General features: G+C 35.5%; 1 protein-coding gene across 4 annotated transcripts in view; it reads right to left on the minus strand.

The window, feature by feature from the left end:
- Positions 1–19306, minus strand: part of SUPT3H (SPT3 homolog, SAGA and STAGA complex component) — a 540862-nt gene that overhangs the window by 133452 nt on the left and 388104 nt on the right. For all 4 annotated transcript variants that reach the window (XM_047858055.1, XM_047858052.1, XM_047858053.1 and 1 more), the window contains exon 6: positions 14606–14745. In XM_047858055.1, coding sequence (XP_047714011.1) covers positions 14606–14745 — 140 coding nt within the window. The remainder of the gene's footprint in view (positions 1–14605; positions 14746–19306) is intronic.

Below are 19306 nucleotides of genomic sequence, written 5' to 3' on the forward strand. Positions count from 1 at the left end.
GATGAAAAACTCGTTGTAGGAAGACAAGGAACAAGCCTTCCGAGCCTCAAATATCCTCCCCACTAAACCCAGATGGGTAAGAGGAACTCCACACAGAGCTACTACCTAGGAAAAAAGATTGCATTTTTTTCTTCTTTTTTTCCCCCTTTTCCTTCATCTATTTCTCTCTTCCTCCCTCCCCCGCTCCAGTCTCCCCCCTCCCTCGGGTAACTTCCACAGATACAGCAAAGGAATACAATAGTATTTTTTGGAGATAGTTGTGTACGTACTGAATTTTGGTAAAAAGAGTCTAATTTTGAATTATTTAAAAGCTCTTAAGTTATTTAAGAGCTTTTATATAATAAGGTGCTTTTTTCAAAATAAGAACAATTACGCCAGTGATTTTAGATTTTTCTATAGTGTGTTTTCCCAAAAGTGTTCACTTTTGTACTTACAGCTTTTCCATACTTGAGAACAGGTCAAGAAACCCATTATCAATGACTGTCTTCTGTCTGAGGTGCCGAACAACTACAAAACCTCGATGCCCTTTCTTCAGGGACTTTTAAAAGTAACATTTAATAAATACTTTAAAATGCCCCAAATTGCTAATACTTATTACTTGGTTACTTTAAAAATCATGCTTAAAACAGCTTATTACATGGCCATATTAACTGTGGGTATATGGCTAAATATTACCCTTTGTAACTGAGTATAAGAGCCACAGTAGTGATGGTTATTAATAAATTATTAATTCAATAACCCCGTAGTTTATAAATGCCATACATGAGGCAGGTTAAACTCAAAAGTAATTTTTGTGAATATGGTGATTTATTGGTAACCTGTTCCTTAGTGTTAGAAGAACGAAGTGAAACAACACTTTCCTGTTGTGTGAAGTACATATGAGTGGAGATGCAAAATTTTCATGGCACAAAAAATTCAACAGTAACTTAAGGCACCTGAAAATTCAAACTACCCTCTAAGCACCAATCAGCCAATAACTAAAAGAATTATCCAGAAGAGGTATTTCATGGATCAGAGAAGTAAGTATGTTATTATGTCAAGATGCTAAATCATAAAATCTTACAACTGCAGGAAATACACGAGAAAAGGTATGGAACATTTATTGTCAAATGTTCTGACTTGGCCACTAGGTGGAATGGACCAATGGTCACAGATGGTGTTGGTCCTTTTGAAACAAAACCAACTGATTGAACTGGAATTGATGCTCAGTGTCAGCTTGTAGACAAATTTGGGACACAGCAGAGATCAATGCCAAAGCAGTATGGTTAGAAGAACTTCTATAGCTAAAACTGGAAAAGCCACTATTATAATTTGAACAGAAAGTTATCTGACCAATGAAATCCATTAATAACTGGAAAGCACCTGAAAGAGATTTGTTGGAGAACTCCTGATATGAAAAGTTCACAGAGGTACATAACTAATTATGATATCCTGTTTGAATCCTATGTGAGTCAAAAATGACTGGTTTTATATACTTGGAAACTACATTCTTTAAAATTTTTTAAGGTTTTATTTATCTTTGAGAGAGAGCGAGAGAAAGAAAGAAAGCGAGCAAGTGGGGGAGGAGCAGAGAGAGAGAGAGAGAGATTGAGAGAGACAGAATCCGAAGCAGGCTTCAGCCTCTGAGCTGTCAGCACAAAGCCCGATGCGGGGCTTGAACCCACAAACTGCGAGATCATGACCGAGCTAAAGTCAGACACGTAACCAACTGAGCCACCCAGCCGCCCCAAAACTGCATGCTTTAAATAAAACAAAAAAATATTCAAATCATCCAAAGGATATATTAATAATACATATATTAGCTACAAAATGATGCCTATTTTTAGTTACCTTATTTGGAAAATATTTATTGGAAGTTTATAACGTTTAAAGTAAGTCCACGCTCTCAAGGACTTTATTTAGTAAGTTAAATTAAGTAAATACAATGAGTTACAATCTATCACCTACTGAAATATCTGAACATAGATGTTGCAGATCGAGAAGGCTCAGCAAAGGGAAGAAAAGTAAACACCCATTTAGAGAACTACAAATCCAAAGGGGTTCGTTAAGCATTGTGTGTGTGTGTGTGTGTGTGCACATGTGTGTGTGTGTGTGTGTGTGTGTGTGTGTGTGTGTGTGTGTGTGTGTTGTGTGCACATGCATGATTTGGGAAAGAATATTAAAAAAGAGGAGGATCAGGAATGGTGAGAGATGAACATGAAAAGGCTATCTGAGGCCAGATTATAAAACAATGTATTACTATCATGCTAAGAAGTTGAGACTCTTCTGCAGAAAATGGAGAGTCATGAAAAGGAGAAGGCTGGCAAGATGTGAATTGCCTTTTGGACCACTGCTTTATGGAAAGGATAGTTCTCGACAGACATACAAATACAATGGATTGCACTGATCACTAAATATTTATAGCTTCATCTAGAATTCTTATTTCTCAATGAGGAATGCAATGATCTAGGAAAAAGTCTTGATTAAACAGCTTGATTGGCATGATGTCATAAAATGGTGGCAACATTAAGAACCGAAGTAAAGGCAGCTCCCTAGCACGGATGCAACATAGGAATAGCGGGAAATTACCTATACCAAACAGGCAATGAGCTGTTAATTCCACTAAACAAACTACAGGATTAAAAAGACAAAAATGTTGCCACAGAGTACAGTTATTTTCATATTTAGAATGACTAACTTGTAGAGATTAAACCAATACAGATAAATAAAAGCCAGACTATGTAACAACAATCTGCCCACCTACTGTGGGGAATGTGGGTGAAGGAGAAAGAATAGGGAAATATAATCCACAAAATATTCAGGGCAAAAATATTTTGGTTATTACAACAACCACAATTTGAGAACTATAAACATTAAATGTAAATTAGTGGTAAATCCTGTGGTGTTCTTAAATTCAGTGATATTTTAAAACTCTTCTCTGCCAAGGTGTTTTATAAACAAGTCGGTGGACTGATCTCTAAGAAAACCCTTGCAATGGATCTTTTGAAAGAGAAGGATATCATTTTAAAAAGAACAAACTGAAATTATTTGGGAAAGAAAATATTGATTGATTCCATAAAAACCTAATTGAACGGTATAATCAGATGTGTTAGTCAAATATCCATTTATGCGAGACTAAACACAGCAGCGAGACCTACACACATGCATTACCACTGGTAGACACAAATGTTTAGTTTGCAGCATTGGTGTGTATCTTTATCCTCAAAAATGGTTCTCTGTTTTACTAAAATTGAAACTTGCTTGATGTGGGGAAGGTAGAAGTGAATGGTAATCATTGTTCTTATATTTTACTACCAAGTTCTGATTTCAAATAGTCTATAACCATCAAAATCCTACAGGAGAAAACAGGCAGCACCCTCTTTGACCTTGGCCGCAGCAATTTCTTACTAGAAACGTCTCGGAGGCAAGTGAAACAAAAGCAAAAATGAACTATCGGGACTTCATCAAGATAAAAAGCTTCTGCAGAGCAAGGGAAACAACCAACAAAACTAAAAGGCAGCTGACGGAATGGGAGAAAATATTTGCAAATGACATATTGGATAAAGGGTTAGCATCCAAAGTCTATAAAGAACTTACCAAACTCAATACCCAAAAAACAAGAGTCCAGTGAAGAAATGGCCAAAAGACATGAATAGATATTTTTCCAGAGAAGACATCCAGATGGCTAACAGACACATGAAAAGATGCTCAACATCATTTATCGTCAGGGAAATACAAATCAAAACCACAATGAGATACCACCTCACACCTGTCAGAATGGCTAAACTTAACAACTCAGGCAACAACAGATGTGGGTGAGGATGTGGAGGAAAGGGGAACCCTTTAGCACTGTTGGTGGGAATGCAAACTGATGCAGCCACTCTGGAGTCCAGTGAGTACGAAGGTTCCTCAAAAAATTAAAGACAAAACTACCCTATGACCCAGCAATTGCACTGCTAGTTATTTATCCTAAGGATTCAAAAATGCTGATTCAAAGGGGCACATGCACTCTAGTGTTTATAGCAGTGCTATCAATAATAGCCAAATTGGGGAAAGAACCCAAATGTCCACAGAACTGATGTGGAATATTTATATACAATAGAAAATTACTTGGTGATCAAAAACAATGAAATCTTGCTGTGTGCAACGACTTGGATGGAACTAGAGCGTATTATGCTAACAAAATAAGTTAGAGAAAAAAACAAATATAGATTTCCATTATATATGGAATTTAAGAAGCACAACAGATGAACATAGGGGAAGGGAAGGAAAAATAAGATAAAACCAGAGATGGAGGCAAACCATAAGAGACTCCTAAATACAGAGACAAACTGAGGGCTGCTGGAGGGGAGGTGAGTGGGGAGATGGGCTAAATGGGTGATGGGCACTAAGGAGGGCACTTGTTGGGATGAGCACTGGGTGTTGTATGTAAGTGATGAATTACTGGCTTCTACTCCTGAAACCAAGACTACACTATATGTTAACTAACTTGAATTTAAATAAATCTGAAAAAATAAAGTTTATCCCCCCTCCCCCCAAATAAATATTCTATCCACATAAGAAAAGATACTTGTGGGCAACAAATACTAAATCTTGATCTGGATTTGGAAAAGCATGGTTACTATGAGCACTGTTTCAATGCTGTCACCATGTATTTAGCTTCCCAATAGTCTAGGGAAAGGGTAACAAGAAGAAATCTTTTAAATTTCACCCAGAGAGGAATAGTAAAAAATAGGTCTGAGGGTGGAAAACAAAATGGGACCGGTACTAAAATTTGTATCATAAAGATGGTAGTCATTTGGCTACTCTTGCTCTAAATTTTATTCTATAGTAAAGCATAACCCAAGCGATTAAACACCCTATAAAAATAGAGAGCAATTAAAAAAACCCAACAAAACCCACCCATTTCTAGTTTCACACCCAGTATATGGAGCACTCTAATCAAAGCAGAAGTCTGACTCTACCCTCAGTTAGAGCCCATAGTTCACAGATGGTTAAGAAAAACCTAAAAGAATCCCTTAAGAACAATCTGTCAAATGTGATATATTAAGCCATAGAATGATAAGCCTAGGTAAGCGAGGGAATGTTCTATTTTTATAAAATCTGTAACTTTTCATGTCATTAACTGAAAAATCTCTTCTCCGGAAGATTCCTTTCTGGAGTTCAGACAAACTTTTATGGCAATGGACATACACATATCTACCATTATGTAACTAGAAGATAGCTCTAGCTGTGGATACAAAATAATTTGATAGAGTCTATAAAGTCATGAATGGAAATAAATTTCAGAGCAACACATTATACCTACCTTTGGGTTCTCCTAAAGTCATGTAATACTCCCTGTTCTGTAGTTTCTAGGCCAGAAAAAAACATACACTAAATTACATTAATTATGCACCATGTAGCTGGAATCGCCAAAGGTTTTTTTGGAGGAATTTCTATTAATATTCCCTGAAGAATGATTTTGTATTTTTCAATTACGTTACCCAAGATTCCCTTCAGAAGAATAAATGGGCATACTAATGTGTTCTCCTGATGAATCTCTGTCAGAGTCTCACCCTGACATACTATCTTTTCATGTTATAAAATGTACCCTAGTTCTATTATTTTGTGCCCTCTTCAGCAAATTCTGAAGCTAATTCTATGTCCCTGTCTGAGGCTAGTCATAAAGATTTCTTAAAGAAGTAATGTGCTTTACCTCAGAAAAAAACTAAGTTTCAAATCAAATAGCAAGAGAAACCGAAAATACAGGGCTCCATCATACAACCAATGATCCACCAAGAAGGTTCAAGATTCAAGACCAAACAGAATTAAGAACCATTTATTGAGCCTGTATTCCCCTTAAGAGGGTACAAATCTTATTTGCCAGTTATTAACTACAGTACTGTGAATACAGAAACTATATTTTGTCTTTTGTGCAGTCACGACCTCAGAGGGTAGGATAGTGACTTACAAAAGAGCCTCAATGAATAAATGCTGAATGAGTTAAAGAGTGGAAGGAAGGATGGATGAGATCCAAAGAAAATGACTTCTACTCATTCTCCATGCTATCTCTCAAGGAAAACTTCCTACAGATCCAGGCAGAGTCAAGGTTGTAATACATCACTTGGTCAATTCTTACTGTAATAATGTCCAGATCCTCTACCCTTATAGACCTTTGAAGCTACCTTTCCAGCACTCATTCCCTCTTCCTATAGCTCCAGCAATCCATGCCTTTGTGAGGGGCTGGATGCACCTTCAGCTTTAAGGATGGAGCTTATGACTTAGGCTAAGTCAACCAGAGTAGGTCATCCTACTAGCTACTGTGGGTGGTAGGGGTTTCAGAAGATCTTGTGACTTAAGCATTTTCAGGGTCAGTCTTGGACAGAGGCATCCTATCATGGCCTGGGGCCATGGAAAATGGAGCTACAAATCCAGTGACATATTGTGAACCTCGATATCAAACCTTGCTTGAGGCCAAATCTACCTGTGGTTGTTTACCTGAACCACTTCCCTAATTGTTTAATAATTGTTTATTTCAATTTGAAATGGGCTTTTTGTTCATTGCAATCATGAAAAACGTTAACTATTTTAAACTTCTTAGATCATTATTACAGCTAAGAATATAGTCTGTGTCACACTGTGTATGGTATACGTTCCTATTGCTCAATTATATAATACGAGGCTACTTCATTTGCTCACAAAGCCTATCCTGCAGCACCACATATAAACTAAATTCTTCTGATGGGAAAAAAAAATGAAAAGGTAAACTGTAGAGTAAAGGACATCAGTTGAGGATTAAGAAGAACACAAGTGATAAGTATGTAAAATCAAAATGACATAAACTTACATACTCAACTTACTTATAATCTCAATGCTTGATGATGACAGCCACTGTTAGCACGTTGGTATATATCCTTCCAGTCTTAATTTCTAGGTGTGAGGAAATATACACATTCGCTGACCGTTGGGTAAATAGGGTTCTCCTTCCCATTTCCATTACCACTATTATAAATGACATTGTGATGAACAGCCTTGTGCATAAGAATGTGCATATGTTCAAAATGTCTGATTGTATTTTAAACAGCAACTACCAAATATGTGTTTACTGGGCTGAAGTATATGAATTACTTCCAATTGGTATTTTTAAATAGTTTCTGGTTTCTATCAAACTTCACTTCCACCAACACTTAATCTGTACCCAATGATACCTTAGTCTTCACCATTTTATAAGCAAAAATGGCGCTGGCTCATTACAAGTAAGCAGGTATTTTGCATGTTTGTTATTTGTATTCCTCTCTGTGATTTGTCTATTATTATCCTTTGCCAATTTTTCTACTGGAATGCTTTCTTATGGACTGAAAGATCTATATAAATAAATATTAATATTTTATCACATTATTAACAGTAGTTTGCCTTTCAATTGTCTTTCTTTTTCTGACACAGACAAGTTATATGATTTTTATGTCATTAAATTTAAGTCATTTCCTTTGTGCTTTTTTTTGTCTCCAGAGTGGGCTTTCCTTTCAGAAGACGTTAATAGATTCAATTTTCACTATTGAAAAACTCACAATACATGTTTGTATACAAAAGTCTCTTAAAGGTTTTAAAAGCAACCTCTTAAATTTCTTAATTTAGGATTTCACAAACTTATTTGAAAATGGACCACTTCTCCATCCCCACCTCCAACAGTGCACCTGTTAACATCTGGAGTAGTTCTTGAAAAGCTTGTTTAGAAAACAAAAGCCTAGAGAGTCCTTCCACATTCCCAAATTGATATTTACCTATTTACTTGTTTTTTTTTTTTTAATTTTTTGATGTTTATTTATTTTTGAGAGAGACAGAGACAGAATGAGAGTGGGTTAAGGGCAGAGAGAGAGGGAAACAAAATCCGAAGCAGGCTTCAGGCTCCAAGCTGTCAGCACAGAGCCCGACGCGGGCCTCAAACTCACGAGCTGTGAGATCATGACCTGAGCTGAAGTCACACGCTCAACTGACTGAGCCACCCAGGAGCCCCTATTTCTGTTTTTTAAAAACAGCTTTACTTTTCATACCCAGTTCTTGAATCCACCTGAATTTCTTCTGAGGCCAGTCTAAGGTTAGGAACTAGATGTGTTTTTTCCTTTCCAAATATTATCCAACTGTTTGGCACCTTTCTCCCACTGATTTCTAAAGCTACCTTTATCGTGACTAAAGTCTTCTCTACACTTACTTATTTCATGGATAGAATTCTCTTCATTGTATGCTTATTGGGTTTTACACCAGTACCACACTATTTTGATGGCAACAGTTTTATGAAATGTATCTGGTAGGATAAATTGAACTCTGCTCTCTATTCTTCTTTAATGAAAATTTCTTTGTTATTCTCATCTGTCTTATTACTTAAAATAACCTCTAATATCACTGGATAGTTTAAAAAATTTGCTGAGATTTTTGTAAAAATTCATCAAGCTAATAAATTAATTTAGGAACAACTGACAGGTTTATAATATCCTGTCTTTGTATCCAGGAACATTATATTTCTTGACTTACACTCTTCTATCTTAGTACATTATTAAATATTACTTTCATATTTCTCTTACATTTCTTGTTAATATGAAGTTGCCTCCAAATAAACTTATTCCTTGTATTATTTTAACTGAGATGGTCTTCTAATTTTTATTAACTCTTATGAAATATGGGGGAAGCTACTGGTTTTTAAAGTATCTATATGATTTGGTGAAGACTTTAATTGGTTCCAATAGCTTTTTAGATTGATCCTCAAGGATTACCTAATAAAAATTATATTATCTGTACATAATGATAATTTTTGTCTCCTACCAATAGCTAGGTCTTTTATTGCACTGGCTAATGCTCCTGGAACTCTGGCAAATAAAACTGATAACATGGGCATTCTAGAATTTAACGGAACTCTGTTAATATTTTTCAAACTATAATGATGGCTGTTCACTGGAGTGAGATATTCTTTATCATGATATGAAGGTAACTTTTCTATTTCCAGTTCATTGAGAATTTCTAAAAAGAATAGGAAGCGAATTTTGTTTTATCATCTCCTAAAATAACCATATGGTTATTCTCCTCTGACCTAGTTCTTGGGTATTTAACACTAATGTATTTTCTAATACTTAAGCTTGCTTGAACTCATGAAAAAAATCCTATTTGGTCATGGTACATTCCTTATTATATTATGCTGCCAAATTAAAATTGCTAATATTTTAAGATTCCTGCATCCATATTCATAAATGAGATTATATTATGATACTCTGTAAAGTTTAATAAGGTTTCCTTATTTTTTTTTACTCTGAGATAGTTTATATAGCACGACAATGAGTTATTTTATGAATGTTTAAAAGAGCTCTTCCATAAATCATTTTGGATTCAGAATCTGCTGAGGACATAATTCTTTCCCAAACATTTAGCATTTCTTCCAAGGTTACTGGTCTATCCAAGTTTTCTACTACCTGTTGAGTAAAACTAATCATTTACATTTTCTTAAGAAGATATTCATTCCAAATGTTAGTACAGAATTATATGTGAATTCGATTTCTCCAGTTTACGGCTAGATCCCTACTCCTTGCTGATTTTTGTTAGCTGTCTTTTCTTTCCATTTTTCTTATTTAGACTTGCCATAGATTCATTCCACCATTTGTTACTATTGTTGCAAAGAGTTCCTTAAATTGTATATTCAATTATATGTTTTCTTTTTTATTTAATTTTTTTAATGTTTATTTTTGAGAGAGAGAAGAGAAAGAAGAGAAAGAAGAGAGGCGGGGGGGAGAGAGAGAGAGAGAGAGAGAGAGAGAGAGAGAGAATGAAAATGAGAATGAGAATGAGCAGGGGAAGGGCAGAGAGGAGACACAGAATCTGAAGCAGGCTCCAGGCTCTTAGCTGTCAGCAGAGAGCCCGAGGTAGGTCGCAAACTCACAACCCATGAGATCATGACCTGAGCCGGAGTTGGACACTTAACCGACTGAGCCACCCAGACACCCCTTAATTACTGTTTTCTAACTTTATGCATTTATTTTTTATTTTCATTTTTCCTGTTTTCTCTTTTTGACATAAAATTTCTAATTTTAGGTGAATCTTTAGTTTCTTTTACTTTTTTCCAATTTAATAAAGGCTTAAAATGTAAAAAGTTGCCTCTATTTTAAAGTGTTGTCCAAATTTTGTAAATTTTACAGGGACTATTCTCATTGCTGTCATTATCCAAACAGTCGATGGTAATACATTTTGATTTGTTGTGGGTCCATTAGTTGCTTCTATTAGCTTTTTTTCTTTTCAAATTTTTAATCAATTAGATTAACTAATTGTTTAATTGTTTTAACTAATTGTTAATTGTTTGTTTAACTTCTGTTATTACTCTCAGGTTTACTTTTTCTGCTCTGGTAAGGTAATGTGCTCTATAAATTTGTATATTGTTGAAATCTGTTAACTGAGTGTATATCTATCTGGGTATGAGAGAAACACTCCTCATGAGAAGTTGAATTAGTGATCATTTGTATTGACTTTCAATTAAAAAATAACGAAGCCCCTTCTTTACCAGTGATATATAGATCCATGATGTAACCTCAAAGTTCTCCTGATGGAGGAAAGTGTGTAGGGGGAGGTGGGAGGATAGAGCCCCACCAAACTTCTCCTCACCTCCCCTAAAGAGCACCATGGAATCCTTGGGGTTACCTGGGTTAAGATTTTAAAACTGCTGCTCATTTATAAAATGTTTTATATCCATCTATTAAACTTAAATGTTTATGATTAAAAAATTTCCCCCAAGTCAATCTGTTAAGTACTGAGAATAGTGTGTTCCAGACTCAACAAATGCATTTTCTCTAACTTCTCCCCACATTACTGGAATCTTTTGCTTTGTACATTTCAATTCTCTGGAATTTGATGATTAACATTTTGTATTTACTATCTTCACCACAGGCAGCATCATTTGGTAACATAAAATTACTGACATCGCTCCATTTGAAAACTTTTTCCCTTGAATCCTCTTTTCTTTGAACTAATATTGCTACCACTAGCATTTGCGTTTGTCTGATACACCTCTGATTGTTCTTTTACTTTTACATTAAAAAAATCTACTAAAATTATATACCTCTTCTTATAGAATACCCACAGGCATAATAGTATGTATGTAAATGTAGATGCGTATCTGTATATATCATGTATGTATGTGTATAGACTATCTTTCCAGCATATAAATTCTATATTTCTTAATCTCACATACATTTCAACTTTTTTCTGGGTTTCATTTTTCAACTCAACTTAAAAAACTTTTTTTCGTATTTGTACACCATTATCTCAGTAGAGTTATTAGCCTTTCTTCTTTTATGATAAATCTTAACTAAGATATTTTTGAACTGTCTTATCTTAAAGGCATTGTACTTTACTTTCCATTATAATTAAAAAATAATAATAGTAGAAAAATAGAAAAGGGAAATAGAAAGAACAGACTTCAAAACAGAAGATGGAGAACATCTACAGCAATCCACCTCTCTGGCTTCTTCGGTGAGTTTTCCAGTATACTCAGTTCGACAAATGGTAATTCTGGGACTCAACCTCCCCAGAGATCATAACTTCACATTACTTGGGGCATAACTGAATGGTGAACCTGACTTCTCTGATCATTCAGATTTTATGAGAAACTTTGTGTTTTACAATCTCTGGTCAGTCACTTTAGGTTAAATTCAGATGGCCACCTGGAATGTTATTCAATCTTAAGCCAATTAAAAACATTTTTAAGGACCTTAAATGTTATGTATCCCATTGTGCTTTCTTTCTGGGTTCCAGTATCAGGCCTCTGGGGCTTCAGGACCCTAGTTTATTTAAAGGTTGTTCTCTCTGATGGCCTAATCTTTACTTTCTTGTTTACTTTTACCAATTTAAGGATTAGTCAGAAGGTAGAGTTCACCAAATTCGTTAAGTACTCATTATTTACATCCCCTTCACAAACGCAGTAGTTTATTAGACCAGATATTTCACTCGATTGATGATAAACTTGAGCTTCTCAGGTTCCTTCACGGTAGAGTAGTTGGGTCTTAGGCAAGGCTCTTCTGTGAGTGACTACAGTCACTCTGTTAAGAAAACCCAAAGCTCTTTGCAGCGTTTTGTGATACCCCCCTGGCCTTTGGTTGACACAGCCATATTTAGTTGATCAGAATGTAAGAAACAGTAAAACACACCTCCTGTTATTCTGTGGTGGGGGTTAAGTGGAGGTGAGAGGAGGGTCAACATTTATATGCATTATTATGCTTACCAAATCCCTGATTCTCTTTCCTAGTCTCTCAAAAGCAATTCTGAACATTACTTAATTTTTATTTGATAATTTGGAAGGATCTTAAGATAATGGATCATAGGTCTCTACTATACATCTACCCAAGTGTTAAAAATTTGGTGCTGGAGGAAAACTATAAGGGTAAGAGTTAGCGAACTCTCATGATGAAGGACTAGCAAGTAGAAATGGAAGTAAAAATTCAGACTTTTTATTTCAAGTCATATAATATTTCATACTGATGAGGTGCATTAGGAGTGAAACACAAAGCCAGGCACACATAAAGTCACCTAACACAATAGGAAACAACTCGGTTTTTGGTACTCTTGCTCGATGTTTTGAGAAAAAGCTAGGATCCCAAATGAGTTTTTATGCCTCTAAAAATTTTTTTTCCTCTTCTCAATTACATTTAAATGAAAAAAAAGGGAAAGAAAGCAAAACAATAATAAGCTTTGTTGGTAGGTCTATACCATTTTCATACGTTCTTGGGAAGAAGGTAGCAAACAAAGTTTCTGCAACAGTAAGTGATGCTTAGAGAAAAATGAAATCACTGAGCGATGCCAGGACTGATTACTCCACTGCACTTGAAAAGCAGAGATCGCAGTCTTGTGAGCCCAAAGTGGTTTCATATGGACTGCCGCACTTGCGGTTTGCGCTTGAAACTATAACCTGTCAAATTAGAAGCAGGCGAGGCCTATGCTCTTCACGGTTCCGCTTTCTACTGTCTACACTTACGTCTCTAAGTTCAGCATTTTTTAGTCAGTTAAACTCTGCTACTTGGATGAGTAGAATCTCAAAATTGCTCTCCATTATGTTGGTTACAAAAGATTTTAGGTACGATATAAAGCTTAAAGAAACCGCCAATCTGACTTTTAACACGTCACTGTAACTATTTTTACCAACTATCGATATTTTATTGTCCTGGTTACCACTACCTCGTATATAAGTGCAGGGAAGAGGAAGAGAAACTGCGTAAGTTCCCAAGCTTTTCCTCCCCCGCCTTTCCAGATATTTTATTGACTTTAACTTATACCTTACTGACTCATCATTTTTCCAGGCCTACAGTAGCCTGCTATTATGAGCTTAGTGTTACAACATGCTCCATTTCTTCTCTTCTCCTTGATTGTGGAATGTCCTTCCAGGCAGTAGGCTTGGTTGACAGAGATTTTCCCATCAAAACTGAAAAGCTAAGTGTTCTATTTTATTAATGTTTTACGTAGAGTCTTTCCTTAATGAATCTTTCTTAATGCCCATTAGAGTAATATAAAAATGTTTCTTAGAAAAGCATAAACAACATTTGCTCTCTGTGTAATGCATCGTAAGTGAAACCATGCTACTAAACAATCATATCCTTTTTGGGCCATAATGACATCAGAAATATATGTTTATCATCCGCTTTGGACAAGTTAGCATGATTTTGGCCCACGGCGAAGTTGAACTAAAATCATTTGCAGTTGCCCCAAACCAAGATAACCACACATTTCTAAGGTAATTGATACCTAAAAAGAACATTGCCTTTAGATCACAGTTCGTGATCTAAGCATACTAATTCTTTAAAGAAGGCTGTTAAAGTTTACAAAGCATGTATGTCTATTGGACTTGCTCCAAAATTTGACATGAAATAATTATATTTTTAGCATGCACAGAGATTATGATAAAGTAGGTACTTAGAACGATCTTTTGGAGTTCTGGAATTACCTCTCTTGTCCCATTTAAAGAGAAGGGGAAAATGGAGATTTTTTTTTAAACAGGTAAAAGTCTAATAAGAAGAAGAAGAATGCTTTGTATTTTGGAAGGCACTCAAATGAAATCAGTCATTTTTATTTTCAAGTAAGTATTTAAGGAAACAGTAATTTTATGAATAGATAGCTCAGACAAATAGAAGGCAAACAATTTTCATATTTATTGTGAAAACATATTCAGGGAATCCAAACACATGTTACAGTGATGTAAAGCACGTAACTGGCCTGAATATTACCTCAGCTAATGAGTGCATTCATAGCCTGCAGATATGTCCTGAAAAACAGTTCTTCAGCTACATGCCAACACAAAAGTGGGAGAAATTACCTTTGCCCACAAAGAGAACTGGATGACTTGGGACAAAAAATAAGTTTCAGATAAAATGGTAACAGGAAAAGTAAGACCTGGAAGAAAGTTGAGGGAAATCGACTCCTATTCAAAGGAGGAAACAGAGAAACAGAGCACTGAAGTTGCCTCCCAAAGTCATGTCTGAAGGCTGTATAATGCTGCCTTCAGACATGCAACTACTGTTCTGGGCAATTCAGACATCAATCAAAGAACAGAAGAATAGAACCAAATAGCATAAGCACTGCAATGGCTATTCTATTACTGTAAAAAGGGAAGAATATACTATACCTCCATTCTTTCTTGTTTAACTTCATCAACTTCATCATCTTCAAACATTGCCAAGAGTTCTCCTGTTTGGTCAATAGAGTTGAGAAAGTCTTGGGCAATTTTTTGTCTTTTGTTTGCATTATTGCTGCCACTCAGTTTGTCTTCATGAACATAAAAAAGAAGGAAAAAAATGTGCTTAATAGGTTTACATCAACACCAATCACTACATGTATTGAATACTGCATGTGAAATTCAGAATTGGAATTCTCTTGAAATAATCTTTAAATGGAGAATCTTTGGGCACCTGAGTGGCTCATCTGGTCAAGTGTCTGACTCTTGATTTTGGCTCAGGTCATGATCTCACGGTTCACGAGATCTAGCTCTGTGTCAGGCTCTGTGCTGTCAGCGCAGAGCCTGCTTGGGATTCTCTCTCTCTCTCTCTCTCTCTCTCTCTCTCTCTGCCCCTCCCCTGCTCCAGTGGGTGTGCTCTCTCTCTCTCTCCTTCTCTCAAAAATAAATGAACTTAAAAAAAAAAAGGGAGAATCTTTGCATCCAAAAAAAAGCATAAGCCACACAGAATTAAATCATTTATTTATGCCATAAATAAGATTGAGGGAACAAAATACCAAATTATCAATTAACGTAGTGTGAAGGGACTGATCAAAATTCCTTACCAAAAAAAACCGAAGCCCTTTCAGATTTAGAAAAAGAATCCTGATATACCAAGCCTAATTCAGAAAATAAATACGAAATTAATGTGAAATTAAATTATTTTATTTATGAAAATAAATGTGGAATTAAAAGGAGAGAATGTTACACGTTACTGTGGCAATACATTTGAGGCCTAAAGGGACAAGGCCTTACTCTTTTCCTCTTAAGAGATAAAACTATCATATTTATTTAAAAGCAAAACCTAACTTTAAAAAAATTATTGCAAAAGGTCAAGAGGGAATAATGCAATAGGCAGTACAGTTTAATGTATAAATATCAGTGTGAATTAGTGACAGAGAACTAGATTACTTTTTAAAGTGATAAATTACATGCACAGATACCAGCCTATGCATCTCTGGGTGAAAGTATCCAATCCTTCACCATTAAACAGGATGCTAGCTGTGGGTTTTCCATAGATAGCTGTCTTGGTCAGTTTATAGCACAGACTATAATAAATATATAAATATATTGTAGACTGGATGGCTTAAAAAACCCATAGTTATGTCTCATAGTTCTAGAGGTTAGAAAGTCCAAGATCAGGTCCCGGCAGACTTGGTATCTGATGAAAGCCTGCTTCCTGGTTTGCAGATGGACTGTCTTCTCCTATTCTCACATGGCGGAGGACAGACAGCAGAAGCAAGCTCTCTTGTATCTCTTCTTGGAAGGGCACTATTCCCATTCATGAAGGCCCCTCCCTCATGACTTAATTTGTTTTCCAAAGGCTCTACCTCAAAATACCATCACACTGGGAATTAGGAGGCAACATAGGAATTCTAGGGGGACACAAATATTCTATTCATAGCAATGACCTTTATCAAGTTGAGAAAGTTCCCTCCTCAGTTTTTTTGAGTGTTCTTCTAATGAAAGACCTTGGATTTTTTTCAAATGATTTTTCTACATTTATTGAATGATCATGTGGTTTATAACCTTCATTCTATCATTATGATTTTTTACACAAGTTTTTTTCTAAATTTAAACCAATCTTCCATTCCTGGGATAAACTCCATTTGGTCATGGTGTATAATCCTTTTTGGATGTTGCTGGATTTGGTTTCCTAAGTATTCTGTTAGGGATTTTCACAATCTATATTAAAAAAGACATTAAGTAGACAAAAAGGCAACCTACTGGATGGGAGAAGATATTTGTAAATGATGTATCTGATAAGGGATTAATATCCAAAATATACATAGGACTTACAGAATTCAATAATTAAAAACCCCAAATAGCCTGATTAATAATGGGCAGAGGACCTGAATATTTTTCAAAGAAGATGTACAGATGGCCAACAGACACATGAAAAGATGCTCAACATCACTAATCCTGATCAGGGAAATGCAAATCAAGTCTACAATGAGGTATCACCTTACACCTGTGAGAATGGCTAGACTAAAAAAGGCAAGAAATACCGAGTGTTGGTGAAGACATGGAGGGAAAAAAAAACAACCCTGTGAACCGTTGGTGGAAATGTAAATTGGTGCAGCCACTGTGGAAAATGGTATGGAGTTTCCTCAAAAAACGGACAGTAGAATTACCATATGATCCAGTAACTCTACTACTGGGCATTTACCCAAAGAAAATAAAAACACTAATTCAAAAAGATAAATGCACCGATATGTTTATTGCAGCATTATTTACAATAGCCAAACTACAGAATCAACCTAAGTGTGCATCAATTGGTGAATGGATAACAAACATCTGGGGTGTGTGTATGTGTGTGTGTGTGTGTGTGTGTACACACAATGGAATACTAATCAGCCATACACAGAAAAAACGAGATTTACAACAAAATGTATGCAGGGTATAATGCTAAGTGAAGTGCTTTAGAAAGAGAAAGACAAGTATCATATGATTTCACTCATATGTAGAATTTAAGAAACAAACAAAAAAAGCCAGACAAAAAAGCCAGACGCTTAAATACAAAGAATAGACAGGTGCTTGCCAAAGGGGAGGTGGAGTGAAGAAATGGGTAAATTGATAAAGGGGACTAAGAAGTTTAAGTTTCCAGTTACAAAATAAATAAGTCATATGGGGCGCCTGGGTGGCTAGTCGGTTAAACGTCCAACTTCGGCTCAGGTCATGATCTCACGGTTTGTGAGTTCGAGCCCCGCGTCAGGCTCTGTGCTGACAGCTCAGAGCCTGGAGCCTGCTTCTGTTCTGTGTCTCCTTCTCTCTCTGTCCCTCCCCAACTTGTGCTCTGTCTCTCTATGTCTCTCAAAAAATAAATAAATGTAAAAAAAAATTTTTAAAAAACAACAAAGTAAGTAAGTCATAGAAATGGAAAGTATAGCATAAGGAATACAGAAAAACAATGTATTAGTTTTTAGTTTTCTTTTCTTGTGATATCTTTGTCTGGTTTTCATATCCGAGTAATAATGGCCCTGAAGAATGCACTGGGAAAGGATTGGTGTTAATTGCTCTTTAAACATTTGGTAAAATTCATCATGAAGTCATTTAGCTCTGGGTTTTTCCTTGGGAAACTTAAAATTACTAATTCAAAGAATTTACTTGTCATAGCTCTACTCAGATTTTCTATTTGACTCAGTTTCAGTACTTTGTGTTTTTATAGGACAGAAAGTAGATATTTATAGATTTGGTTATATAAGCCATTGTATTTACCATTTCTGCTTCTTTTCATTTCTTTCTACAATTTGAGCAGCCATCTTGTGTCACTCCTTACTCCAATACAACCCTGGTACCCCCCACCTCACTTATGTTGTTACCGTCGAATATATTACCTATCTATGTGTTATGGACTTGACATTACATTATATACATTGTTTTATACGTTGTTTTTTAAATCTGTTACGAGAAGAAGGAAAAATATATGCAATTATATGGTTTCTTATATTTACCTACACAATTAGCTTTATAGGTACTTGTGTGTGTGTGTGTGTGTGTGTGTGTGTGTGTGTGCGCGCGCGCGCACGCATGCACACACGTGTATTCAAATTATTGTCTGGTGCCACTTGCTTGAGCCTGAAGTACTTTAGCATTTTTTATATGGATTTGCTACCAAGAAATTGACCCAGTTTTTGTTTATCTAGGAATATATATAAATTTGCCTTCACTTTTGATATGTTTCTTGGTTAACAGTTTTTTCTTTCAGCACTTTGAATATGTCATTCCATTGCTATCTGACCTATACTGTTCTGGGTTTTTTTTTTTGTTTTGTTTTGTTTTTAACCTATATTGTTAATGAGAAGTCAGCTGTTAATATTGCTGGAGTTCCACTGTATGTGATGAAGTGTTTTTCTCTTGTGGCTTTTGTGATTTTTCTGTCTTTGTCTTCCAACATTTCTAGAAGAATATGTCTGAATGTGGATTGCTATGTGATTATCCTAATTGGAGCTTGTTGAGCTGCTAGGATGTATAGATTAATAATTTTCATTAAAGTTGAGAAGTTCCAATCATTATCTCTTTGAAGATTTTTTTCTGCTCTTTTTTTTTTTTATCTTTCCTATCCTTCTGGTCCCATTATGCATATATTGGCTCATTTCATGATGCCTCAGATTTCAGAAAGCTCTATAAATTTTTCTTCATTCTTTTCTCTGTTTTTCAGACTGCATAATCTTTAACAATCTGTCTTCAAGTTCACGGATTCTTTCTTCTCAGTTCAAAGCTACTACTGAGTCTCTACTGAATTTTTCATTTTAGTCATTGTGCTTTTCAACTTCAGAATTTGCATTTCTTTTCTATAACTTGTCTCTTTATATTAATCTTTTTTTAAAAAAGTTTTTATTTAAATTCCAGTTAGTTAACATTCAGTATAATATTAGTTTCAGCTGTGCAGTATAGTGATTCAACACCCAGTGCACATCACAACAAGTGCTCTCCTTAATTTCTGGCTCTTAATTGATATTTTCTAGTTTGTGAGACACTGTAATCATATCTTCCTTTTGTTCCTTAAAAATGGTTTCCTTTAGTTCTTTGAGCACGTTTACGATAGCTACTTTGAAGGTTTTGTGTGACCAGTCCAATATCCAGGTGCTCTCAAAAGCAGTCTGTGTTGCC

The sequence above is a fragment of the Prionailurus viverrinus genome, chromosome B2, assembly GCF_022837055.1.
Source record: "Prionailurus viverrinus isolate Anna chromosome B2, UM_Priviv_1.0, whole genome shotgun sequence".
NCBI classification, from domain to species: domain Eukaryota; kingdom Metazoa; phylum Chordata; class Mammalia; order Carnivora; family Felidae; genus Prionailurus; species Prionailurus viverrinus.